The sequence below is a fragment of the Rhinolophus sinicus genome, chromosome 18 (assembly GCF_057876585.1).
Source record: "Rhinolophus sinicus isolate RSI-liver-muscle chromosome 18, RSI-T2T, whole genome shotgun sequence".
In the NCBI taxonomy this organism is placed as follows: Eukaryota; Metazoa; Chordata; class Mammalia; order Chiroptera; family Rhinolophidae; genus Rhinolophus; species Rhinolophus sinicus.
This window is the reverse complement of record NC_142518.1, coordinates 82697079-82716379: the sequence shown is the minus strand read 5'-3', so window position 1 is coordinate 82716379 and position 19301 is coordinate 82697079. Positions and strand designations below refer to the sequence as shown.

At 34.4% G+C, this 19301-nt stretch overlaps 1 protein-coding gene across 5 annotated transcripts in view; it reads left to right on the top strand.

Annotated features, from left to right (window-relative positions):
• CUL4B (cullin 4B) overlaps positions 1–18334 on the top strand; it is a 117473-nt gene extending 99139 nt beyond the window's left edge. For 2 of the 5 annotated variants that reach the window (XM_019717655.3, XM_019717657.3), the window contains 12 exons: positions 172–239; positions 1170–1288; positions 2349–2541; positions 3419–3523; positions 4004–4114; positions 4561–4646; positions 5769–5876; positions 6748–6861; positions 7562–7667; positions 8797–8969; positions 10485–10637; positions 12467–18334. In XM_019717655.3, the coding sequence (XP_019573214.2) occupies positions 172–239; positions 1170–1288; positions 2349–2541; positions 3419–3523; positions 4004–4114; positions 4561–4646; positions 5769–5876; positions 6748–6861; positions 7562–7667; positions 8797–8969; positions 10485–10637; positions 12467–12562 (1432 nt within the window). In that variant the 3' untranslated portion in view covers positions 12563–18334. Of the gene's footprint in view, positions 1–171; positions 240–1169; positions 1289–2348; positions 2542–3418; positions 3524–4003; positions 4115–4560; positions 4653–5313; positions 5377–5768; positions 5877–6747; positions 6862–7561; positions 7668–8796; positions 8970–10484; positions 10638–12466 lie in introns of all 5 variants that reach the window. The other 3 variants (XM_088794850.1, XM_019717656.3, XM_019717653.3) reach the window with 2 other exon arrangements.
• The last annotated feature ends 967 nt before the right edge of the window (positions 18335–19301 follow it).

The following is a 19301-nucleotide window of genomic DNA, read 5'->3' as shown; positions in this document are numbered from 1 at the left end:
CTTTTCCTTTTAGGCATAAAGTAGAGTAACTCTGAGCACCGATAAATTTATACATAGGGTAGGAATATTAAAATGAACATAAAACAAGCTATTTGATTTCTCCCCCAAGAAAAGGCTTTAAATTTTCAGCAAAGTCAAATCTCAATAATTCTAAACTTTTTTTCCTTGTAGGAAGTCATTAATTGCTACTGTAGAGAAACAACTTCTAGGTGAACACTTAACAGCAATTCTTCAGAAAGGTAATGGGCAATTTATAAACCAGATTACCTCTAAAATGGTAGCAGCAGACAATTAGAAACAGATTTTAAAGATTACCCTTTTGAAAGCTTGATAGGATGTGGTGGCTGCATTTCTGAGGATGGACACAATCCTTTTTCCCTACTCATCACACTAAACTTTCAAAAGGTGCTTCTTTATGTAACTTAAAGATATGGGAGCTAAAGTGAGAGGGCTCCACCAACACCAATAAAGAAACTGGGAACTTGGGAATTTCTGACTGACTTTGTGAGACTACAGTAAGGAAAGGCATTCGTTTTTGCACTGAAGTGCATTTGTTCATAGCATATAAAACTGAGCACTTGTAAGTGATCTTAGAGTATGCCCTGCATTTACTTTGACAATGCCACAAATAGGCAAAAGCCTTACCTTTCTCTCCAACCATCTTTTCTTTTGTATAAAATAGATATATTTTAGAACTTTAATACAGTTATACTATTATTTCATTCTGAAAATCAAATACATTAGAATCTCATTTAAACTTGGCCTATTAATGTATGGTTTTGATATACCACAGGCCATATCCAATAGTCTGAAATATAGCTATGTACACTAATGTACACTAATGACTACTGTATATGTGAGGTATTTATAATGTATATTTATGTAAACCAGTGTTTATAAATTGGTTTATACATCTGATCTACCATGCTTAATAGTACAAACCATTACACAATTATTTTTTATTTTTATATAGGCTAAAGCTCCCTATGTATCATTTTTACTTGGAAAGGTGATTGTCTGTTTGGGTTTAATTCAAAGCAAATCACTATTAAAATTCACAGATTAGTCATAGTTCAGACCAGTATTGCAATAATAATTTAACTTAATTTTCATTAAAATAGCTGACATCTTCGCTCACTTTTTTAATATGAAAATGTTTCAAAATTCAGGTTTAAATAACCTTCTTGATGAAAACCGAATTCAAGATTTATCTCTCCTGTATCAGCTTTTCAGTAGAGTTCGAGGTGGAGTTCAGGTTCTCTTGCAACAGTGGATTGAATACATTAAGGTATTACCAATTAACCGGTGATTTTTTTTTTCTCTCTCATGGCTTATAATCTATATACCCAGAGTACATATCAGCAAGTATTTCATACTTGTTAGATCCAATTTTCCCCCTTTCTTCCACCTGCGCCTCCTCCACCCCCATCTGGTTCAAGCTGTTGTTTCTCAGTCTAGTTGTGTAGGACACAGCTCCCTGGCCCATGCTGGTATTATGAGCCTTGCACTCCTCCCAGCTGAGGCAGTTGGTCGCCAGTTGGCGGTCAGCTGCTCACAGCAGCTCTCGCCAGCTGCTGGCCACTCACGCTGGCCACCGGCCACTCATGGCAGCACACGGTAGCCCACGGCAGCACACAGCAGCCCACGCTAACCTATGGCTGCTCACAGCAGCCCAGCTCCAGGGAGAGCTGTTGTTCACAATCTTAGCTGTAGAGGGCGCAGCTCACTGGCCCATGTGGGAATCGAACTGGCGACCTCGGCATTAGGAGCATGGCGCTCCAACCACCTGAGCCACCAGGCTGGCCTATTTCATTTTTTATTTTTTATTTTTTTTATGTAATGGGAGTTTTGAGAGCAGTCATCCTGAGAATAATAGCTGTATAGCAAATCAGCATTAATACAGTTACCTTTTTGATGTCTACCATGATTTGTAGCTCCAATACTTATAGCAAGAATGTGGAAAAAGAAAGGGGACTTTTTTGGGATCCAGAATTCCTTTCCTTTCTTAAACCTTACACTGAAGCCAGATTGCCATTAAAAAAAAATCAAAGCTGATTTCTTTAAAAGTAGGGAAAAGAGCCTAGAGACTTATAACTATGCCCCATTAAAATATTGTATACCCACTGGTCATTTCTTGTTTCATGATTATATTAATAGATTGAATGGTGTCAGTCTGGATGTTTTATCACTTTATTTTTCTTTTCCTGATTTAGTAAACAGCTTTACTTGAATTTTTTTGAAATATAAAATTATGTATATCTACTTAAAATATGATTTGAGGATTGTTCATCATAGATAATTCAGTTCTAGTAAAAATGGTAATTTTTTTTTTTTTTATTTTTTTTTAGGCATTTGGCAGCACTATTGTAATTAATCCTGAAAAGGATAAAACCATGGTTCAAGAATTGCTGGATTTTAAAGATAAGGTTGACCATATAATTGATATCTGTTTTCTGAAGAATGAAAAATTTATCAATGCCATGAAAGAAGCATTTGAAACATTCATTAACAAAAGACCAAACAAACCTGCCGAACTTATAGGTATTTTTCTAGTCCCTTTTACCAGTTATGTCCTTCTTTTGTTCATAAAATTTCAGTTAATCTGAAATTTTGACAAGGTTGTAATATATTAACTCCTCATTTATTTGAAGTTGCTTAGCTGGTGGTTTCTAAGAACCTGGATGTAAGGAATAAATCCTTCAAATTAAAGAACAGCTCAAAGCCCACTTGTCAAACATAATGTTCTTTCATTGTAAGACAGTACATTGGACCCTATTTACTTTTATTTATAATAAAATTGAGGTCAGTTTTATAAGCCTACAGCAATTTAGAGGTGGGGCAGGGTGCTGTTTTTAGAGGTCCACACTTAGGGCTACAAGAAAGGGTAGTGGAAAGTACAGTTGCCAGTGAGAGAGGGAATAAATATGTCCAGGACAAAAACAAATCTAATATTCTGGGCCCATTTAGTATAAAGGTGTGGTATAGTGTAGTGCTCCTCAGGTTTTCCCACCCAAGTACCCCCTAATGTCAGAAGAGGAGGTACCCTGAGAAGGTCTAGGGTCTTCTGCAAAAGGGTGAAATTTCATTGGTCTACTATTTATCCTTAAAATTTTTGCAGATTTTGCCTCCAACTCTGTAAAGATTGCTGACCATCATTGTAAAATGGACACTCTAGTGGAAAGTACATTAGATCTGGAGCCAGAAGACTTGGGTTTGAGTTCAGGCTCTGGTATTTATTAGCTCTGTGACACTGAACAAGTCACTTGATCTGCCTGATTTTGGAGACTTTAAAAAATGCATGTATACCTCTGAAGCATTGAAAAACTCAGTATATTATACTTCTGTTTGGGTATGTGTAATGCCTAGTACATCATAGTTATCCATAATCACTAAACAACAAACTTTCCCCTCATTTTAGCTAAGTATGTAGATTCAAAGCTTCGTGCTGGCAACAAAGAAGCTACAGATGAGGAACTTGAAAAGATGTTGGATAAAATTATGATCATATTTAGATTTATCTATGGTAAGTTTATTTTTGTTTTAATATTTTTCTTTTAGAACAAAGCACTGAACAGAGAAATGAGCAAGTATAATCAACCTGGAGGGAGTATTATTTGGGAGTTAGATATTTTAAATTCTGTTATACTCCTTGCATTTAATTAATTGGGGGTACTTAATTGCCTTGTGTTTTGATTTTTCCACTATTACAAGCCTTGGATTTTGTTATTTGTTTTAATCTCCAGAGTATTGACGCTAAAGCTACTGGTTGATTAAAGCTTTTCTAAAGAAAAGTTAATGCAGTCTTAATTCTTTATAGCAAAGAATTTTAGAAGTGCATGATGCAAAAGTCTACCTCTAATGTTTTTTGCATTTAACAAACTTGGATAAAATGTATAAATGTAAATATCTTGGAGTAATGGTGTGATTTATTAAACACTTTGAAGCAATTTTGTCAGAACTTTTTATTGGAATATTATGAGTTGTATTTTATTATTTAATATAGGCAAGGATGTTTTTGAGGCCTTCTATAAGAAAGATTTAGCCAAGCGCCTGTTAGTTGGGAAGAGTGCATCTGTAGATGCTGAAAAATCAATGCTGTCCAAACTTAAACATGGTATGTTTGTCATTCTTTCTGTTCCTTTTCTTCTTTGATTTCTAAAAGAAAATGTCAGCCTAATTTTTACTCTTTTGTCGATCATTCTATGCACATATGATAAAAACATAAATTGAGTAAGGTCATAGGTTTCCAACCTATTGTACATATCCAGAGCTGTCGCAATTTTTAAAAAATAAGGCGTTGTTCTTGTTTTCATTATTTGCATAAAAATTTCCCATTTATCTTATGCCTACATAGTAGGTAAGGTTACTACAGGATTAAAGAGTTTGATTCTCAATTAGTGGGGCATGCGCTTTGGGGTAAGGATTTTTTTTTTATTCTTATGAATAATTACAGGTCATATTTCATGGTAAAGTAAGTTTTGCATTTCATTTTTTCAATTTTAAGTTCTTTGTTTTTAACCACTTTGAAATATTATAAAATATTGTAAATATCTTTAATAGAATGTGGAGCTGCTTTCACCAGCAAACTTGAAGGAATGTTTAAAGACATGGAACTTTCTAAAGACATCATGATTCAGTTCAAACAGGTAAAAGTGAGTTAAACTCTTACTTAATTCCTTGAGCTTAAATATATTTAGTTATCTCCTTGCTGTGGTTTGTACTGAAGAGGATAAATAGAAACATGATTTTGTTGTAAATATTTCATAGCAACTTAGATGATACTCACAGTAGAGAAAAAAATCATCAATGAAATGTAAGTGTATTTGACCTACTTCATAATTTATTCTCAATGTACACCCATGTAACACAAAATTAGAAATAAAATGTTTTCAACTGAAGTCAGGACAAGAAAAGCTGTATTAGCTAAATAGTGAGAACAGGGCTTTCTCCAGCATATAATCATTGTTGATTTGCATGTTCAAAGGTGGCAATGGGAAGGGAGGAGAGGTGATAGAGTGATTGTGTAAGGCCTCTGGGGACATTGGGAATGAAAAGCTAGATCCACAGTTTTGCAGATGTTGGTAGAAGGTGATTTTGAAATATTTAAGAACATAGGTATAGTGATGGCAAGTCATATTTTCCTCTCAGGGTTTTAATAATGACTTCTTTACCACTATATTGCTATGGTGGGAAATGAGAGTGAAAGACTTAAAGAGAAAGATCAGGGTCAATAGGATCATGGGTCCTATAGTAGCTACAGAATAGGGTTTATCTGCTTTGCCCTTTCCCCTTTTTCTTCCTTCCCCACTTCAGGTCACCCCCTGCAAACAGGCAGTGGAGCAAGTGAAAAACCGGAGACTTGGGCTGGCTGGTGGGGTGAGGATTGGGGGTTGCTGCAAGGTGTTCCAAGCCACATAGGGTTCTCCAAAGGTGGGGGCTGCAGGTGGTATGGGGGAAAGAATGGAGAAGAGATTCCGTAACAACAGCCCAGCTGTATGTGAGAAATTATTTAAGTTGATAATGCCTGTGATGAGAACACATGATCCTCATGTGACATTGTTACAAAATGCTAACCAATGCACTTTTCTAGTGTATTTAATATAGGCTTTATTTATAGTCATTTTAATAGTTGTCTTTTATTTTAGAGATAGTTAGTATTCGCATGTAATTTTATAATGGGGAACTTCTTGAATGGGTCATTATTTTGACATGAAATGTATGCACTTTTAGTTTTCAGATCTCAGTATGTGTGTTTCATCTTATTGTAGTATATGCAGAACCAGAATGTACCTGGGAATATTGAATTAACTGTGAATATTCTGACAATGGGTTATTGGCCAACATATGTACCTATGGAAGTCCATTTACCACCAGAGGTAAGAATGCTGTTTAGGACTCGAGTTATAAGCGTAGAAATACATGACACTTCTATTTTGCTTGTCACTGAAAAATAAATGCTTTTTAAAAGTTTGTGTCAGTAAACACACCAACACCAAATGCCAACTGTTTTAATATTTTACTCTTATGTTTATATTACTCTTATACTAATATCATTAGAGCACAGCTATTGATGCCAAGTTTCTATTCAAGGACAATTTCCCTGACTCTTCTTTCAGTTCCCCAGATAGTACTTACCACTCTGCCCAGCTCTCAAAAATTCTTGCTCATATGTCACCTGGGGGTTGGATTGCTGAGTGATGGGTGCTTGAGTAAATCCATCCTAACTAATCCATCCTAACTCCTGTCCAACACAGGACCAAAGTTTAGAAAAGGGGTTAAGACTAGAGAGATAGATACTGGGAATCCTCCATGGAGATAATTATGGACACCCAGGTAGTAGATCTCTCTCATTAAGAGGGAAAATGTAGAAACAGGAAGAAAAAGTCTAAGGCAGAACTTTGGAAAGGGCTCTCATTTGGTGGTAGGAAGAGGAACTTGTGAAGGAAGCCAGTGAAGAAGCAGTAGTGAGATAAACCAGCATGGTGCAGTGGCACAAAAGGCATTGGAAGTGAATGTTTCAAAAGAGGGAATGATTAAATGTTGCAGAGAGAGCAAAGAGTGTGAAGAATGATAAATACCATTAGATTTGGTCGTTGGGAGATCATTGTCTTACATCAATGATCAGTGAACCTACTGGAAAGTCTTAAAAATATCCAGAAATTATTATACATGAGGTAAATATAAAAAGTGGTTAACGTGATATTGGATACAGAGTTTAAATAAAGATTTTTTTTTTATTTACTGTAGATGGTAAAACTTCAGGAGATTTTCAAGACATTTTACCTTGGCAAACATAGTGGCAGGAAACTTCAGTGGCAGTCAACCCTAGGACACTGTGTACTAAAGGCAGAATTTAAAGAGGTAAGTTGGGTGTTCCCCAAACTTAGTTTTCACTTTCATCTTTGATATTGAGGTCATCCCTCTTAACTTGTTTAATAAATTTATCCTAAATAATGCATGACAGTGATAGCTTGTCACAAGTTTGTGTATATTATAAGAATGGTCTTTTCCATAGTTGATTTGGCCCTGCTGCAAACTGAAAACCCTTTCTCCCACCCTTTCCCCACTTGTAGATGCAGAATTCACACTGCCACTTCTTAACAGGAAACTTCATTTCTTGCCGGGGGCTAGAGAATAGAGTAGGTGTTAAGGGGAACAGTTCTCATCAATTTCAAAAGGTTCCTGCAGCTTTTCATGACTTACCTGAATCAAAAATGTCAAAAATGTCAAAAATAGTGATTTCTTGCTGCTTGCAATAAATATCTAATGATACATAAGGCTAAATTATTAATTTTCATTACTTTGTTGTTCAGTTTTAATTATAAAGGTTTAAAAATAGACCTATAGAAAGGTCACCCAGTCTTTCTTCCTGTTTTAGGTAGGATCACACCACAGCTAAGCCCTACAGTGAACATACTGGCTTTTCCGCATAATGTTAATCTGTGTTTCTAAATCCACTGATTAAAATGTTTTTTCCTGTAAGAGATTAGTTATTTGATTAATTTTTCATATGTGTGTTGTTTTTTTAAATGATGGCTAAACACTGTTGTTTCTCCAACAGGGTAAAAAAGAACTCCAGGTGTCTCTTTTTCAAACACTGGTGCTGCTAATGTTTAATGAGGGAGAAGAGTTCAGTTTAGAAGAGATCAAGCAGGCTACCGGAATAGGTTTGTGTTGAATCAGTTGATTAGCAAGCTTTATTTAGTGTCTACTATGTCCACTGCATTAAGTTAAGAGCTCTGGGGGAATATAGAGGAATAATCCCTCTCCTCAGCACTCATAATGTAACCACTGGGAAAGGGGGGAATAACATTTGAAATAATTTCACAACCAATAAGTATCAATCTGTGGTGCTGACTAGGAGTGTGTTAGGAATTCAGTGAAGCAAAAGATCACTGGACTGGCACAGTTGGGAAAGCCTTCATGAAATGGGTGGAACTTGAGCTGGGCCTTCAAGTTTTAGTTAGGGAGAAGGCCTATGCTGCAAGGGGAAATAATTGTGAGAAAAGGCTTGAAGGTAGGAATGAGCACAGTGTGGGTAAGAGTCATGAAGAGTTTAACTGCAGCACGGAATAGGGAGATAAAAATTAGATAGGTAAGGTAAGATGGGTAGAGGCTGATCATCGAGAGCCTTATAAATCTAGCAGATGAAACCTACATTGTAGGGTCTCAAGTGTGTGACATAGTGGAAGTGACTTATTTGGACAACTTAACTGGAATCAGCAGACAATAGGGCAGCTCAGAGGATGAAGAAGTTCCAGTCCAGAAGCTAGTGGGGATAAAGTAATAAGGGGCTTAGACTAGAATGAGGCCAATGAGAATGGAGAAGAGGCATCTCTTAGGAAGCAACAACTTACTAGGTACGTGAAAGATGGAGGAGAAGGAAGAGTTTAAGATGATTCCCGGGTATCTCACCTGAGTAGGCTGGTAGCTTCATGACTAACAGTTAAAAAGAGGACAGTTTTATGGGGAAGGTGGTGAATACAATTTTGAACATACAGGAGTTGATGATAGTAAAAACAGCCAGGTGAAGGTGTTCTTTAAATGTGGGACTAGAAAGAAGTGAGATGTCATTTCTGAAGATTTGGTAGTTATCCACATGGAATAATTGAAGTCTTTAGAGGATGACCTGGAAAAAAGCTGTTGGATAGAATAAAGAGGAATTGGTTGATGACCTTGGGGTAAAAAGGAAACAGTTTTAATAGACGGATAGGGTTGAAGCTAGATTGAGGTTGAATATAGGTGTTCTTGTTGATGAGCTATCAACAAATAACTAAGCCACTATTTCTTCTTCAGAGGATGGCGAATTAAGGAGAACACTGCAGTCTTTGGCCTGTGGCAAAGCTAGAGTTCTGGCAAAAAATCCAAAGGGCAAAGATATCGAAGATGGTGACAAGTTCATTTGTAATGATGATTTCAAACACAAACTTTTCAGGATAAAGATCAATCAAATCCAGATGAAAGAAACGGTATTTCTTTTGCATTCTCCTCGTCCTCATGCACTGGAATTATATGGGTTCATAATAAAAAATTATAAAGAAGATTTTTCTGCCTATAATACTGCCACTAACAATATATTCTGTGCCTATATCTAGTTCAATGTATTTCAATATTTAATTTTGTATTTTTATGGGGGGGTACACACAATTGGGCCTGATACTCAACAGTTTCATGTACTGCTTTTTTTGTTTAACATTAAATCTTTAGACTGTTTCCATACCATTAAATATTTCGATAAAGTGGCACATGGCCACATAATATTCTTTTACATGGCTATTATAATTTATTCAACCAGTGTCTGTTTCTGGGCAACTAAATTCATAACTTTTTAGTATTATCAATAAAACTGCAAGAAACCTCTTTGTACCTAAATCTTAATCTTTCTGAGCCTTTCCTGTGATAAATTCGTGGAAGTAGATTTTTTGGGTCAAAGAGTATGAACATTTTAAGAGTCTTAACACATTATGTCGTATTGTGTTCCAGAAAGGCTAGACCAACTTACATTCTGTCTAGCAGCATGACTGCCTGTCTTAATGGTGCCCTCACCAGCACTAAAGATATTTTCTTTTTAAAATCTTTGCCAACTTGCTTGATGAAAAATCTGAATGATTTAGTATTTCTTTAACAGTGAATATTTTGTTAGTTTTTGCCTTTTGAAATTGTAAGAAACTTTTATTAAGAAAACCAACAACTACAGCATTTCTTCAAACCAGTTGATTTCAGTCCTAATAGGTTTAATGCAGGGCTTGAGAAAGTTTTAATATGGGATAGAGGTCAGTATCTTAAACAAGTTCCTGTCTTGTTGACATTCACATCAAAGGCATAATATTCCCTTAGAAAATTACCATGTCCTTTTAAAATGTTTATTCTGTAACAGAAAGAAACTGCAAAAAGCCCAAACTATTCTTTTGATTTAGGTGCCAAATATGAACATTTTTTCTTTAGCATTAAAATTGGTAAACTGACTCCTAAATACCTAAATTTCTGTTAATCTTGAATGAATGTAAGCAGTAACAGTATGCATTTCTGATTTATATATGACCAAACAAAAGGTTTTTTTTAACTTTGATTAGCTGGTTAGTACCATACTTGAGTCAGCGGTCAGAGTCAATTATTTTACAGATAAGCTAATGTCACACAGAAATCTGGTCAATAACTCCTTGTGACTTATTTAGAAGATTTCGAGGATAGAGTAAAAGAAAATGATAAATTTTGCATCAGCTGGTCCCTACTTTAAAAAAGCAACTCAAAGATGGTATTTTTCTATTAACATTGGCATTACTTCATAGGTACAGCTCTATAATTAGGACAGAAAGGAGTTATGTTTGTAGGATATATTCTGTCATTTCCTGTATAAGGTTCTTTTAGGTGATTTGGCATATTTAAAGTATTAGCTGTGTGTTATGTCCCTGAAATACACAATTTGTATAATTAATTAAGTTTCACTTCAGGTATAATTCCTAAGTCTAAAACTTCTTTGTTAGGTTGAGGAACAAGCAAGCACTACAGAAAGAGTATTTCAAGACAGACAGTATCAAATTGATGCTGCAATTGTTCGAATTATGAAGATGAGAAAGACACTTAGCCACAATCTCCTTGTTTCTGAAGTGTACAACCAGTTGAAATTTCCAGTAAAGGTAGGTACTTCCGTGTTTTCATATTGAGCTTGTTATAAATAAAAGAGAATACGTTAGATTTTCAAACACAAATCTTACAAACATAGACTAAAGCCTCAAGATCATTTGGAGGGAAAAAGTTTTAAATTATCATGTTCATATATATGATTCCAAAAGAACCTTTATTGGAATATGTGGGCAGCTGTGATAAAAAGGGAAAAACAATTTATAAAACCTATTTATTTATTTATTTATTTATTTATTTATTTATTTAATATAAAAGCTGAAAGTTTAGCTGCTAAATGAGTATTTGAAATTTTCAACTTCATTCACTATATTTCTATTGAGCTTCTTTCTTACTTTTTTCTCCTTGAAATACTTTGGTATTTGAAAGATTTGGTTATTTTAAATTAAATGTTTTGTTTAGTTAGCTTATATAAGTGTCCATTAGAAACTATACAGATAACTAGCCATCGTTTTGAAAAGTTTAGCAATAGTTCTGGCAAACTGAAATTGGTTGTTAAATGGACATTCCAGTGTAAATGCCTAATAATAAAGAGGCTTAGACAATGTGATGGTGTACTGCACTGTTTCTAAGTTTTAGAAGATTCCCAAACCCTTGTGATGATAAACACTTGGTAGAGTTTAGCTAGACTATTAGCTGTTGGCTTTCTCATGAGCTTTGGGCTTGTTTTTTTCTTTTGTAAAATGGGGATGGTAATAGCATTTACCTTGTAGGGTTATTGTGACGCTTAAATGAGATAATATATGTAAAAACTTAGCACTGGATCTGGCACATAATGTGCTTGTTAGCTGTTAATTCTAATTAGATAGACTTTATGTCTTCACCAAATTTAATACTGCCTCCTCATTACTACATTCTTACCCTCATGCTCTGCTAACCATTTCACCTCCAGCCAGAGAGATCACTGATGCTAGATAAGATAAGAGGAATACTGTAATAAATACTGTGGTGATATTCTAGGTCTTTCACCATAATTAAGAGAAAGCCATTTTGATTTTCAACCCTTGGAATTACTGGGTGATATGTCTGAAATTTTGGCTGCCCCATCAGACTACTTTCCCTCTTTAACCCTCTTGATCAAGTGGCCATTTTGCACAATATGAAAAACTCTATTAGCAAGCAAGATTATATTTTTTTATAGGCTAGATACAAAAGGCAGTGGAATTTTGTCATCCAAGAGCTAAGAATACAATCATGAGAACATGCTTATAAGCTTTCTTGATGATTTTTTAACCACGAGTGGGATTTGAAACTCCAAATTGTTTATAGTAGGCAACAGTTAAATCTTACATTAAACTGGGAATACGAAGATCTGAATTATTAGATGATACTTCACTTATCGAACCATTTGTTGTAGTCTTGTAAATAGTGATTTATGCAGTACATTTTTTATTTAATAAAAATGCAAGCTGACTTTGAGAAATACCTTTTGCCCAAATGTAGGGCCTACCTGTCTTTTTAAACTGTGTTGGCAAGACTAAGTAGCATTCTGTCTCCCTAAACTTATGTGTTCTCATGTGAAGTTATGAGTTAGTCTTTTGTATTTGTGCAGAGAATAGCTGGTTCTTAGAAGACCTCTATAAAATAGAAAAGTAATAGAAAGTATTGTACAATAATATGACCAGGTGTGACAGTATATGCATGGTATAAAAATATGTCTCAATCTGGATTATTTTCAGTATACTTTCTCTTTAAAAAATTAAGGCAATTAAACACATTAAATCAGTGAGCCAAAACTGTTCTTTTTTGAATGGGGTGTTGGTAAATGGGCTTAAGTCAATGAGCATGAGCTTTGCATTGAAAATTTGCCTTCTCTTACATACAGCCTGCTGATCTTAAGAAGAGAATAGAATCCTTAATTGACCGGGACTACATGGAAAGAGATAAAGAAAACCCAAACCAGTACAACTATATTGCATAAAATTTTGGCCTTGGAGCATTTTGTGTCTCATGTTGTAGCCAGTCGATAAACTAACCTGTTGATCTTATATTATTTGACTTTTTTTATACTACCGATGACCAAATGAAGCAGTGTAATGGAAATAGTTGAGTTGACTTTTTCGGTGGTTAACATGCCCATTAAAAGAGTAATATTTACCTTTAAGAAGTACGTTGTTGAACTCTTTGCATGTTATTTAGTATGATGTGCAGAAAACTCGTAAGAAAGTACCTGGTCTTCTTGATTCCTCTTTGGAACTGGGCAAGAGTTCCCTATGACTATTAAAAAGAGGGGGGAGGGGTTCTTATACACCATTAATTATGAAGCAAAAGTTTATTTGCTTTAAATGTCATTTAAAGATACTTAAACTGCATGCAAACTTTATTTACTGTACAGAGTTCTGGATGTATTTATCAAATAGGAAAACCACCCTGGACTTGGTTGTTTACCTGTTTTGTGATTTCCCTTGAAAAGAAAAATAAGTTGTCATAGTTATTGATATTTTACTAAGTAATGTTCTGTTACACTGAAAGGGATGTTTTGAAAAAATTTATTTGGAAACAAGTTTTCAAGTAGAGGAAAAGTTGCTTATGTAATCTCTTGTATATACCCATCCTCAATTGTTCCATTTATGGCTATGGGATGTGTGTATATGGTTTAGCCCTGAGTTTAGTGTGCTAACTAACAGGTACTTATAAAAATAGCTGAAATAGAAAATTGCTCATAATTTGTACTAGAAAAACACAGTAGGAGAGAAAAATCCAACTCTTTCTTCATATTAAAATTGGATGCAATATAAACATCACAAAAGAGACCAAAACCCACATATTTTGTACATTTTTACACAAGTAAACATTCACCAACTGGTTTTCAACTTTAGACTTTAATGTTATTTGGGCAGTTTCGTCTTTAACTTGGACCAATTGTAGATTATTACAGGCTTTTTAGGATTTAGCATAGCTATTTTCCCCACCAAAGTTTTTTTGGAAGCATCCCAAATCTTTGTTGGTAAATAAACCTTTCCTGTCATCCTTATTCTAACTTCCTGAAGCCCTAGATGTGAAAGTCCTCCCTCATTTTCTCCACACATCCCCTCGTTAGGAATTTCAAATTCTGTATTGTGCTGATCTTATTCCTTTCAAAATTGCTTGAAGATAAAGAGTTCTCATAGCCACTGGACACCTACTTTTTGGAGAAATGTCCTAGGATTGTTCAAACATAGAAAATAGCAAAAGTGTTGTTCTTCAAATTGATAATGTGAGTAAAAAGCTTTTCTTTACCATCAGTGTTTTTTTTCTTTGTTTCTGTGGGTTTTGTTTTTTGGAATTTTTTTTCCTCCTCGTTTGTTTTTCCTTGAAGCTTTGAAGGGAATTGATCTTGGAGGAGAAGCCGAAAATTTTGTTTTGTTTTTTTAAAAATCAGAACTGCTTTAATGTTTTTTGCAGCAATATATTTCTTTGACTGTTTGGGGGCCATTAGGAAGAATACCTATGTGCTAGCTGTCAACTGAGGAGAGTTGGCTCTTCTGTCTGCTATTGATTGTTCCCTTGAGTTCTTAAAGACCTGTGAACAGCTATTTAAACAAAGTTGCCTATTTCTCCACAATTGCGTCAATGTACACACTGTTGTCTAACAATATGTGGTATTTCAAATGCCTTTCTAATTTCTTTTTGAGTAGCCATCACCTATATTTTCTCAGCTCCTCTGGTGTTTCCTTACATGAGCTCATTCAACAAGGAAATGCAACTATTGTGTTTGCCCTTTCTCCATACTGGGCCATCTACGTTAGTGTTCTAACATCCCTAATGGTTTCTGAGATATGTAGATTGTTCCACAGTATAACTTGGTAGTTACTCTTAAGGAATTTTTAGGTAGAATTGGTCCTGTTAGGAGGAGACTCTTGGTGTCACCTTCGCTATCTTGAAAGCTGGTCCCTTCCCTGAGGCTCTTAATTTTTTGAAAACTTCATGCTGTTTCAGCTGAAAAATTGGCAAGACTATTAAAAAAAACAAGTTGAGGGGAGCTGTTTAAAAAATTGGAAAGTAATTACAAACAACATTGGATGATTGTGACTTTTCAGTTATCTATCAGTTGAATTTTTGTGCTCTTTTTCCCTGTGTATATGGTGGTTCTATTTTTCTCCAATAAAAATTTATTTAGAAGTTTCTAGAAAAGACCTTTAAAATTCAACTATTGTAAGACAGTTATAAAACCACAGACCTTAAAATCTCTAATAATTTCTTTTATTGGATTCACATTTGTCGATTTTGTTATTTTTAAAATTTCTCTCTTTGTGGTGGTTTAGTGATAATGCTATAAGAATGTGGAAGAGGGAGGAGGGTATGGTAAAGGGTGAGTAAAATTCCCAGGAAACCTTAAGGTGGTTATTTATTCTTAAATGTCATTTTAGAAGGATCAAGTATAAGTATATAACACTGTTTTATTCAAATCCTCAAAGTCAAATAGTTGCATAAGGTCAATATGAAACTAGCCTAGATTTACGGTGAGGGAAAAATAAAAGATTAAATACTTATGTTTTTGTGGCTCTTGATCTGCCTCTTCTGTTATGAGTTCTGGACTATATACTCTGACAGTAAGATGCTCTTTGAGAACTTTATCAAACTGGAAATCAAGAAGCCTTTTTGAACCCAGTTCTTGAGTCTGCTGAATGGCCTTAACATGATATCTAGCCATAGTCTTGAAATTCTTATCTTGTACATGTGTGTAGAGTTCAGGAAATCAGTTTATTCTATTTAGGTGTCTGTGTTTTAGAATTTTCAGAAGTTTGTTTAATCTTAGCATCCATGTCTTTTTTTTTTACAGTAGCTTTTTTTTTTTGTTTCAAAGACCATTCTGTTTAATGCTCTGAATGTCCAGAGTGTTATAAAAATGTTCTGTTCTCTTATCTACATAAAATTGCCAAAACAAATTGTTCATTAAAAGAAATAAGCATTACTAATGGGAATTTGTATAATTATGTTTTATATAGTATCCATGCTAATGCTTCATTAATCAATGTTTTTCAGTTTCCTACAAAAAAAATTTGCTTTGCATTTGAATAATGAAGAGATTTGTTCACCTGGGAACACTTGGTTCAAATTTAACACTTTCTTCAATTATTTTCCTTGCTATTAAAAAAAGGGTATTTCTTTTTTTGAACAGACACATAATATAATTTTATGTTTAGCAATCCTTAGAATTTATGTACAGCATACTGACAAATTAACCTTTCTTTTATGGAACTCTTTTTGATGTAGAATATAAGAATATACTGCAGAGACACATTAGAACATAGTAGTTTTGCAAACTATAAAAACAGATCCTCTTCATATCCTCTAATTCTTATAATAAAATCTTTTAAAACCTTTTCTTTAATAAAAACCTTTTATTTTAAAATACACATAATGTAAAAGTTACCATTTTAAAGTATACAATAAAATAACATTTAGTACATTCACCATTTTCATCATCCCAAAAGGAATCCCTGTACTTATTAAGAAGTCACTCCCCATTACCCCTCTACCCAACTTCTGGAAAACACTAATCTGCTTTCTATCTCTATGGATTTGCCTAGTGTGGATATTTCATATCAATGGAATCATATTATGTGACCTTTTGTGTCTGGTTTCTTTTGCCTAGCATGATGTTTTCAAGTTTCCTCCAGGATGTAGCACGTTTGAGTACTTCCATTTCATTTTATGGCTGAATAATAGTATGTATATACCACATTTTGTTCATTCTTCTGTTGATGGACATTTTGGTGGTTTCCTTTTGGCAAGTGAATAATGATGGTACGGACATTTGTATACAAATACCTCTTCAAGTCCCTGTTTTGATTCAAGTCTTTGGGGTGTATACTCAGAAGTGGAATTGCTGGGTTATTATGGTAATACTATGCTTCACTTATCAAGGAACCACCAAATGTTTCTATAGTAGCTGTACCATTTTCCATTCCCACCAGCAATGTACAAGGGTTCCAATTTTTCCACACCCTCATGAACACTTGTTATTTTCTGTTTTTCCTATTATAGCTATCCTAGTGGGTGTGAAGTGGTTTTTGAATTACATTTCCTTAATGACTAATGATGTTGAGCATCTTTTCATGTGCTTGTTGGCCATTTGTACATTTTCTTTGGAGAAGTGTCTATTCAAGTCCTTTGACCACTTTAAAAATGGTTTGTCTTTATGTTGTTGAATTATAAGAGTTTTTATATAATAGATATACTAGACCCTAAGCGTATATAATGGTTTGCTAATATTTTCTCCTATCCTGTGAGTTATCTTTTCATTCACTTAATAGTGTCTTTTTAAATTTATTTTTCAATTATAGCTGACTTGACAATGTCTTGATGCAGAAAAGTTTTCATTTTAATGAAGTCCGATTAACCTACTTTTTCCTTTTGTTTCTTGTACTTTTGGTGTCATAGCTGAGAAACAATCACCAAATCTGAACTCATGATGATTTACCCCTATATTTTCTTGTAAGCGTTTCATAGTTTTATTCCTTAAATTTAGATCTTTAATCTCATTTGAGTTAATTTTTGTATATGGTATCAAGTAAGGGTCCAAATTTATTATTTTGCATGTGGCTATCAAGTTGTCCCAGCAAATTTGTTGAAGAGAATATTCTTTCCCCCATTGAATGGTCTTGTCATCCTTGTTGAAAATCAATTGACCATACTCGTAGTTCTATGAGTTTATTTCTGGACAGTCAAGTCTATGCCATTGATTTATATATCAGTCATTACATCAGTACAATACTGTTTTGATTACTATTGAATTTTAGTAAGTTTTGCAATCGGGAAGTGTGAGTTGTCCACTTCTTTTTCAAGATTGTTTTAGTTATTCAGGTCCCTTGCTATTCCATATAGATTTTAGGATCAGCTTTCCATTTTTGCAAAAAAGGCCATTCAGGTTTGATAGGGATTGCATTAAATCTACAGAGAGCTTTGGGAGTATTACCATCTAAACAATATTAAGTCTTCTAGACGATGAACACAAAATGTCCTCCCATATTTTTAAACCATTTGTTTAAGTTCTTTAAAAAATTTCTTTCAGTAATATTTTATGCTTTTCACTGTACAAGTCTTGCATGTCTCTGGTTAAATACATTCCTATGTCTTTTGTTCTTTTTGATGCTATTGTAAATGGAATTTTTTAAATTTACTTTTCACATTGTTTATTGCTAATGTATACAGAATTTGCATATTAATCATGTACCCTGCTAGTTTGCTGAATTTGTTTACTAACTCTAATGTATTGTGGATGTTAAAGGATTTTCTAAATATAACATCTTTGTTATCTATGAATAGAGATAGTTTCACTTCTTTCTCTTCAATATCGGTGTGTTTTATTTCTTTTTCTTGTCTAATTTCTCTGGTTGGAGCTTCCAATACAGTATTGAATAGAAGTGGCTAAAGCAGGCATTCTTGTCTTGTTCCTCATCTTAGGGGGAAAGATTTCAGTCTTTTGCCATTGAGTATGATATTAGCTGTTGGTATTTCATAAATGCCCTTTATCGTGTTGAGGAAGTTCCCTTCTATTTGTAGTTTTCTGAGTGTTTCTATCATTAAAGAATGTTGCATTTTGTCAGATGCTTTTTTTGCATCAATTGAGATGATCATGTATTTTTCCCCCTTAGTTGTATTAATTGGTGTACAGTTTGCTTTCCATGATTTCAATTACCCACAGTCAAATGAGGTTTGAAAATGTTAAATGGAAAATTCCAGAAATAAACAATTCATAAGTTTTGAATTGCGTGCTTTTCTGAGTAGCATGATGAAATCTCCCACCACCCCACTCCCTTCTGCCCAGGATATGAATGATACACTGTCCAGTGTATCCCTTTGTCTAGTGTACACTACATGCCCTTATTCGCTGAAAATAAGACCTAGCCAGACCATCAGCTCTAATGCATCTTTTGGAGCAAAAATTAATATAAGACCTGGTCTTATTTTACTATACTATAAAACTGGGTCTTACCTAACATAATATAAGACAGGGTCTTATATTAATTTTTGCTCCAAAAGACACATTAGAGCTGATGGTCCGGCTAGGTCTTATTTTCAGGGAAACACGGTAGTAGCTATCAAGGTTATGAGATCCACTGTCATGGTATTTCAGTGCTTGTATTCAAGTAACACTTATTTAACTTCACAATGACCCTAAAGTGCAAGAGTAGAGATGGTAGCACTTTGGATATGCCAAAGAGAAGCCATAATGTGGTTCCTTTAAGTGAAAAGGTATGTTTGTGTAGGAAAAAACATAATATATATAGGGTTTGGTACTATCCGGTTTCAGGCATCCACTGAGGGTCTTGAAACATATTCCCCATGGATAAAGGGGAACTACTGTATTACATTGATTGGTTTTCATATGTTGAACAACTCTTACATTCCTGACATAAATCCCACTTGATCATGGTGTATAATCCTTTTGGTAAATTGTCGGATTTGATTTGCTAGTATTTTGTTGAGGATTTTTGCATCTATTTTCATAAGGTATATTGATCTGTAATAGTCTTGTGGTGTCTTTCTTTGGCCTTGACATCAGGGTAATTTTTGCCGCCTAGAATGAGTTACAAAGTGTTATCTTCCTCTTCTATTTTTTGGAAGGTTTTGAGAATGATTGGTGTTAATTCTTCTTTAAATATTTAATAGAATTCACCAGTGAAGCCATCTGGTCCTGCACTTTATGGAGAAGTTTATGATTATTGATTCAC